We start from the raw sequence: 7447 nt of genomic DNA on the forward strand, positions 1-7447 counted from the left end.
AACTTGGGCCCGGGGTTGGGAGTTGACTGTAACATTTCTAAAACTACTTTGAAAAACTGCTCTTGGCGAATAATCTCTCCTCTGAAGCAATGAGGGCTGCAGTATTTGGTGGTGGCTATGTCACTCTGACTCTACTAATTAGCATTGTTGAAAGTCAAGCACTGGACCTGCTGAGAGGAGCTGGAACATCACAGAGTGAGTGCTAGTCTGTGCTTGACTACATGTTTCCCACTTCCACTTATTCTTTCTTTCTTTCATGTTATGTTATAATATTATTCTCAAAGTGATACCGATACAGATATTCAATTTTGTATTTTTCTTTATTCTGTATTTCTGTCAGTGTTTATGTTTTGCACTCAGTGACTAAATCCAGTTTTCCCTGCCAGATCCCCTCTCCGCTCCCAAGGTGCACTGCTGGTGTTCGAGCTATCCGAATGCGACGCTGTGCACCTGGCCTAAACCACCCCGCTTCCCTACCACGCATTACATTGCTACATACAGGTAAGTCTGTGAATAGTTTTAGTGGGTGCTGACCCAAACCACTGACCCCTTTTTAGTAGAAGACACTCTACTTAACAAGTGTCATTAAATAGCCTTTTTTTTTTTCTTAAATGTGTTTATGTGTAAATGTTTGTGTTTACCAGTGAGAGACGTAATCAGGCAGGCACCAAGGAATGCCATCTCCTTCCACCCGGCTCTTCATCCTCTGAAAAGGTACCAGTTTATAACCTTAAGAGATCATCTGATATTGGCTGTGCATCTAGGAATTTTTGGATATATTCTTGTCTGTTATGAGCAAAAATCCCTGGATCCTGAGACTGAAATCATGCATCATGCATAGTGTGGAGGGAATTTTCAGTCATGGGGTGACGTTAACCCTTAGGTTTGCGAACAGCCAAGAGAAAGGAGAAGAGGTGGTTTCCAGAATTCATGCAACAAAATTTAACTCATTTAGATAAGTTGTACTATATATATATTTTTTTTTTATTTATTTATTTATTTTATTATTTTTTTTTTTAAACACACACATACATACTGTACTGGAATGATCCACAAACCTGACGGGACAGGCTGAGTTTTGGAAAATCCCTTTTCTTTTCTTTTCTTTTCTTTTTTGGAATCATTTCAAGTTTACCTTGTGAGTCTGAGGAAACCAGGGTCTCAGTAATTTGTGATCTGTGGTTGATTACTAATTCTGATCATCTCAAGTGCTCGTCATTTTGTGAATTCCCCAAAGTTTTCTTTCATCGTCTCTCTCTTTTTCTTTTTTCTTTCAGTTCTGGATCTGCCAGCTGCCCAACCTGAAGCTTCTTACTGACTACATCATCAACATCACAGCAGTTCATTCTGGGAGAAGCAGCTCCCATCTAACAAGCTTCATGCTGGAAGATATAGGTGAGAAATGAAATTACACAGAATGTGGTCAAACTTCACTTAGCTTCATAACCCAATTCCTGTTTTTATCTAAACAAACAAACAAAAAAACAATTTGAAAAAAATCTGTTCTATGTGTTCAGTGAAACCAGATCCTCCCGTTGATGTCCGGGTTTCCCCTACTAACAACAGAAAGTTGTTGGTTGAGTGGTCTCCTCCACCTACTTGGACCAACTTGGCAATATTCCCCCTAAAATACCAGATTATCTACCAGTGGGAAAACAAGGGGATCCGAAGGTCTGTTAATGTAAGTATGATTTTCATCACACCATATTTGCATAAAAGTGTTGCAACCACAAGTTTTGTAAGCAGCACATCACACTTAACGCTTACACGGATATCACATGTGCAAGTTCAAAATTACCCAAACTTTTTGAAGCAACCTCGAATTGCTTTTTTTTTGTACTTGTTGTTTTTCTAAAAAAGTTCCCATCGTCTACAGGATCCAGTTTTTAATTTAATCATTTAATCATCAGTAGCTTTTCTGTTTCCTTAAATATTACAACACTCATTAACTTGACTTCAAGTGTTCAAAATTGTGTGAAAATATTTTCTCATAAACTGTTTTTAAGATGTTGGTCATGATTTACTGAAAAATTTTTAAAAATGTGCATCAGCACACGCTGTAACTGATTTGAAAGTATGACTAATGATGGCAAACACATTTGCATTATTACTAAACTCTTCCATCCACTTTCATGAAACGATTTATGATTCATCAACTATTTATAAGTCCTTTACTTCTATTTTAATATGTGACTTAAAGTAACCAGTATCTTTTTCCACTGGGCTGACTTGTAGCCTCCTGGTGTTAACTATGTGTGTTTTTACATATGTATCCTATATTTTCTCCTCCAGCTGGGTCCTTATGAGAACACCACGGTTGAACTGAAGGCCCTGACCCCAGGGAGGCCATACCTGTTCCAAGTGTGTGCTAGGGAGCTGCTTGGTCTGGGCAAATGCAGTGACTGGAGTATGCCCGTGAAGATCACAATACCAAGAAAAAGACTGTAGGAAGTTCCACTGACTTCCTTTTTTTGTTTACCCATTTCCTGTTAAGCTTGCACTGAAGTAAACAATTTCATTTTCTGGTATTTTAACTGCACGAAAAATGCAAACACAAACTATTTATATTTTGTTTTATTTATTAAAGAGTATTATAAATGGATATCATGCGCACAGTTTACATTTCCAGTTTAAGTCAGTATTTTTTGTATTATTGTTATTTTGTAACAGTGTTGGTTTGTCAAGTCAAAAAGAATAAAAATAAGGTGTCTGAAACAAATCCTCATTGTCAGTCAGTTACATTTACCACAAGTGGGGTGACAAACTCAGAGTGTCTGATGCCCAGAGTGAAGGATGGTGGTCTTGGAAGGTGTAAATGAAATCTCTCCGGGCTGTAGGCACCAGGGCCAGGAATAGCAGAGGAATAATTGGGCCTTTTAGTCCTCCCCTGCATGGTGAAGGACGGATGGCGATGACGGTAAATGTCCGGGTTGGTGCTGTTGTATTTTCCTGGTCCGGGAGTTGTGGCGAGATCTTCAGAGGGAGCGCCGACCTTCCTCCGGGCTGAGAAACTGTAGCTGGCACTGGAGGGTTTGTGAGGAATATGATGTCCCAGAAGATTAGGAAGACTGTAACTGGAAGATTGACGAAAACAATATAAAGGTTAACAGGAGCACTGAGTGTGATGTAAGATGGTAAATCTGGTGTTATTCTCTGTTTGATTTCTAAATTCTTCATGCTGTCTTGGGCACCTACTCCCAAGCCCATTCTTCTTTCCTAAAAAACAAAGGAAACCATATTTATCAAAGACTGTGGACGTAGTAGGAAATGGCTGGGGTGGATATAGCAGGCTATCCCCTCTAAGTTTAGGAAACAAAGGAGCTCAATCAGACGCTATTAAGCAACAACCTCTGAGGCTGGGAATGATATTCAAAGCAGAAGTGCTTAAAAAGTTGAGGTTACTCAAATAGCCACTTAACCCTTACTCCGTATTAGAGGCAATCTTCCGTCTTGTACTGTCGAACTTTAGAGCAGAAATAAATATAGTTTGAGCCTAGTAACAGTGGCTGCAGGTTTTAATACTCAAGAATGCTCAAGAAATCTGTGCACAATTGTAGATGAATTAAATCCTAGATTAACACTAAACGCTAACTTGAACTGCGTTTATGGTTACTAGAAGGCTTCAGGAAAGGGATCCACAAACCAACGGGTGATGTCACACCACTTTCATTGACCTCTAATCTACCTCTCCTCCTCGCCTTTACCTGTTAGGTGAGGGTACAGCATCCACAGAGCGGTATCTGGTTCGAGCTCCAATGATGTGTGATGGAGGTCTGCGGTGGCCATTGAGGGGCGGAGCCTTCTCTGGACTGTAGGCTCCGGGCCCGGGAGTCTGGAATAGGTCACCTAACATAAAAGGAAACTAGTTTGAAATTATTCCTTTATTTTAGGGGGAAGATGGATGAATGTGTGGATGGAATGATAAATGAATGGATGACTAATGCTTGTCCAAATATCTGACGTCAATCACACAGGTTGAATGGTTTTTCCTTCTTTTTTACCTTTACTTCCTGTGCGCCCTCCTCTGCCCAAAATAGAGTAAGATGGCGTTTCCATGCTGCCAAACCGCGTGACCTTTGATCCAACGTGGTACCTCGGTCCTGGGCTGGAGTCCACAGAGACCACTGCAAACAAGGCCAAAAACCATCAAAGTGCTATTCCTTTACTTTAACTGCTCCAGCTTAGCATTAAGTACTTCTTTGTAGCACTCCTTAGTCAACGATTGGTCCACTGAGGGCAAGTTTACCAGAACATACAAAAATAACTGACAACTTACTGGCACTGCTCATACGACTGTGGAAGGTATATGCTGCACTTCTGGGCTTGGTGAAATCATGGTTGACGTATCCAACTGTAGGGGGCAGGCTGTAGCGTCCAGGGCCTGGGCCTGACAATGAGTAGGTGGAGGAGGATGGTGGTGAAAATGATGCAATAGATTGCACTCCAAGCAGCAGTATAGCACACCCACCGCTCTTTGGCTCCGGCTGCATCGTCTCTGATGATTTCCATATGGAGCTCTTTGACTTATTTTCTATGGTTATGCATTTTAACCTACTTCCTCTGCTTTTTGGGGAATGGATTCTAAACAAAGTAGAAATCTCAAACAAGTGTGGAGCAACGACTGTATAATGCTGTGCAAGATTTCATAGCAAAAACAGTTCAGCTATAATACAGTCCATGTGGATGCAAACACACACACACACACATACATAACCACACATGCAGGCATACACATTTCTCAAACTGACCTCTTTCTCGAGCAGAGATAATCGGCCGTTTCTTCTCCGCCTCCTCCATAGTCTACCGACCTCTTTCTTCCCTCTCCTCGGCTTTTCTTTTTTGAGTCCACTGTTACTTCAGACACATCCTTTTCTTACTCCTTTTCTTGTGTGGCTCTGTCCAGGTAAGTCTCCCAGGCTGAATTATTCATTATCATGAGGTAAAGAAATCCTATCTTGACCGAGGCCCTGATCTGCAGAAACTTGTTGTCAACCTTTTTTTCCTCCAAGGTTCTTCAGGAGAAATAGTTTCTACCAAATAGACACTTAAAGAGCTCAAATAATTGTTTAGCATGTAAATCTAAATGTGAAGTGCTCTGCTGAAACACGATCTTGAAGTGATGTATAATGATCATGTTGGTAACGTGTAATGTAGTTAATTTGTAACACTATTCTAAAGTATTTGGTTACTGTACTGCAGTATTTGTCTTCACTCATGTATGTATGCTCAAGTAACAGCATCTCAGTGGACATGCTATTAAAGCGAAGGACCTAGAACATTCCTCTGCTGCATATTGATATCTGAACATTAAACACCAAGTTCTTTATTGAACTTGTAAGGATATTTATGTGAGTACAAATGCTTGCAAATTTCATATCTGCACCTTTAAACAGGGGGTTCTTCTTATTGACGGGTGGACACAATTTTATTTGAAAAGCCTTACAGGCCCTCTGCAGTATTTATGTACATATTTAACAGCAAAAAAAAATGTGAAAATGTGGCTACTTTAAATTTTAGAATTAGCATGTAAATAGTCAAAATGACAGAAACGATGCTAAGTGTGTTGAAAAGCATAGACAGGACTGACCAAAAACATTGTTCAGATTCAGATCATCCAGATTTCTTGATGTAATTTTTATTAGTACAATAAATTTCACAACGAATTAGGAGTTTTTATCAGCAAAAGGTTAGAGGACCTTTTCTGATTCCCGTTTTCTGCTGCTGTTTTTGTCCTTAAAGTCCATTTTCCACGATTATTTATGCACTTTAAACTAACAGTTTTAGTTTTATTTAAATAAATTACAGTATTTCTTCCAAGACATAAGATTTCTGTCATCATCCCGGGTTCTAGTGTTGCATTTGTTGAGTTTTCGGTTACTGTTTTGATTTTGTGATTAATTCTGATGTTTCTAATATTCTTTTTTTCTGATTTCCCTAAAGTTTCCCTGGCTTGTGTCCATATGTCTTGTGCATTAGTGCCATTGTCCTTCTGTGTTTACCTGTCTTTGTGTTTTTTCATCTATTCATCCATGAAGCATGGAGCCCATCCCAGCTGTTACAGTGCCCTGAACAGGCTGCCAGTCGATCACAGGATTTTTTGCCCAAAAAGCACAAACAAAAACAATGGCATTAAGACTTAAAGTGTCACTGCATGAGTGGCTTCTTGTTTCACCTTATCTCTTAATCTGGTTCCTGTCTTACTTTGATAAATCACATTCTCATGCGTCCTGATTTTATTTTCTTGCTTTTGTTCCCTTCCTTGGTGTTTGTCAGCCCCTCCATCACTGCAGATTGTGCCTACATGTGTCCTGTCTGTTGTGCTCACTTGCTCATGCCCTCTGAATTTGCCTGATGATTTGGATCCCAAAAAGTCTTGCCTTGTGTCCAGTATTTGGTCCTCAGTACTGTGCAAGGAGAACCACAGCACATCAGTATATTAATATTTATATTGAACTTATAAAAGGTTGTGTCAGTGCACATGAGAACAATGGATTTACAGCCACAATTTCCATATCACTGCGGGCCACTGTGGCTACCGAATTAGCACCTAGACACCATCTGAAAAGAGTCAGCTGTGGCAGAAGTTCGGAGTAGGATTTAGCATTTGGCATACACATATAGAGCTCCCCATTGCTGACATTCAGGACCCTGGACACTGGATGCAGAGGTAACTAAAAGCTTGAGAGCAGAGCCATGACCAAGAAGCACTCCATGCTAGTTAAATATTAAGCACTGCTGGCTGACTGCTCACAGGCACAGTAACAAGATACTGCTTGTCAGAGGAAGATGAACTCACAGCATGACAGAAAACACAACCAGCGTCTCAAGTTTCCCAGATAAACACTGACACCATGTAACAAGCAGGGATCAAAGATGTTACTCGCTGTCGAGCTCTAACATGGATTCATTGGTTCGATGGAGACATAAGCTTGTTATTGCTTGCTCTGCACTCTTTCACATGTGCTATTTGGTAGATTATACAGCCAAGAATCAAAGGAAAACAATAAGATGTAGTAAGAGACAGGTCCACTACATGCGTAGCACTTTTTGTTTTTACTCTCAATCATTGACTGCCATGCTCCATGTACGCCACACCTGTTTCTGCTTGTGAACATTTTTATTTTGTACACCTAGTCATTCTGACTCATTTAAGGTGTCTTTCTTTTGTGCTGCTTGACATACTTCATCATCATTCTTGAACACTTGGCGTTTACAGCCCAGCGTGGTTGATGCACATGTTTAATATGTGAAGAACTGAAGGCATCTGCATGAAGTGCACAAGATTGTCCAAGTGTTTCTACACCCAGGCCAAGTTTACTAATTTAAGTTAGGTACCAGATTGTATATATTGTGTTTTGATTTGTCTTTCAGTAATAAATGTCCCTTTATTTGTAATCTTTTTATACATGTACAGTGGTCCCTCGCTATAACGCGGTTTACCTTTTGC

General features: G+C 40.1%; 2 protein-coding genes across 3 annotated transcripts; one reads left to right on the top strand and one right to left on the bottom strand.

The window, feature by feature from the left end:
• The first annotated feature begins 86 nt into the window (after positions 1-86).
• On the top strand, positions 87-2721 carry ebi3 (Epstein-Barr virus induced 3). The gene is made up of 6 exons (XM_084915342.1): positions 87-195; positions 387-501; positions 645-714; positions 1278-1395; positions 1518-1681; positions 2293-2721. The coding sequence occupies exons 1-6, from the start codon at positions 90-92 to the stop codon at positions 2446-2448; spliced, it is 729 nt and encodes a 242-aa protein (XP_084771468.1). The 5' UTR covers positions 87-89; the 3' UTR covers positions 2449-2721.
• A 7-nt stretch (positions 2722-2728) lies between these two features.
• On the bottom strand, positions 2729-4835 carry odf3l2a (outer dense fiber of sperm tails 3-like 2a). 2 transcript variants are annotated; one of them, XM_084915344.1, is made up of 5 exons: positions 4749-4835; positions 4277-4387; positions 4002-4124; positions 3705-3846; positions 2729-3074 (listed from the first exon to the last, which is right to left on the bottom strand). In XM_084915344.1, the coding sequence occupies exons 1-5, from the start codon at positions 4795-4797 to the stop codon at positions 2729-2731; spliced, it is 771 nt and encodes a 256-aa protein (XP_084771470.1). In that variant the 5' UTR covers positions 4798-4835. The 2 variants fall into 2 exon arrangements, with proteins under 2 accessions (XP_084771470.1, XP_084771469.1); XM_084915343.1 differs by lacking the exon at positions 4749-4835 and having other exon boundaries at positions 4277-4490.
• Between the last annotated feature and the right edge of the window lie 2612 nt (positions 4836-7447).

This window comes from Perissodus microlepis, chromosome 19 (assembly GCF_051167445.1).
Source record: "Perissodus microlepis isolate ML-2025 ecotype Zambia chromosome 19, ASM5116744v1, whole genome shotgun sequence".
NCBI lineage: Eukaryota > Metazoa > Chordata > Actinopteri > Cichliformes > Cichlidae > Perissodus > Perissodus microlepis.

What these genes read in the sequence shown, in the direction of transcription:
- ebi3 (XM_084915342.1), top strand. Translation starts at nt 90, where the DNA reads ATGAGGGCTGCAGTATTTGGTGGTGGCTATGTCACTCTGACTCTACTA. An exon ending in AGGAGCTGGAACATCACAGA is followed by an intron (nt 196 to 386) that starts GTGAGTGCTAGT and finishes TTTCCCTGCCAG; the next exon opens with ATCCCCTCTCCGCTCCCAAG. An exon ending in GCTCTTCATCCTCTGAAAAG is followed by an intron (nt 715 to 1,277) that starts GTACCAGTTTAT and finishes TTTTTCTTTCAG; the next exon opens with TTCTGGATCTGCCAGCTGCC.
- odf3l2a (XM_084915343.1), bottom strand. Translation starts at nt 4,490, where the DNA reads ATGCAGCCGGAGCCAAAGAGCGGTGGGTGTGCTATACTGCTGCTTGGA. An exon ending in CAGTCGTATGAGCAGTGCCA is followed by an intron (nt 4,125 to 4,276) that starts GTAAGTTGTCAG and finishes CCTTGTTTGCAG; the next exon opens with TGGTCTCTGTGGACTCCAGC. An exon ending in AGGGCGCACAGGAAGTAAAG is followed by an intron (nt 3,847 to 4,001) that starts GTAAAAAAGAAG and finishes CTTTTATGTTAG; the next exon opens with GTGACCTATTCCAGACTCCC.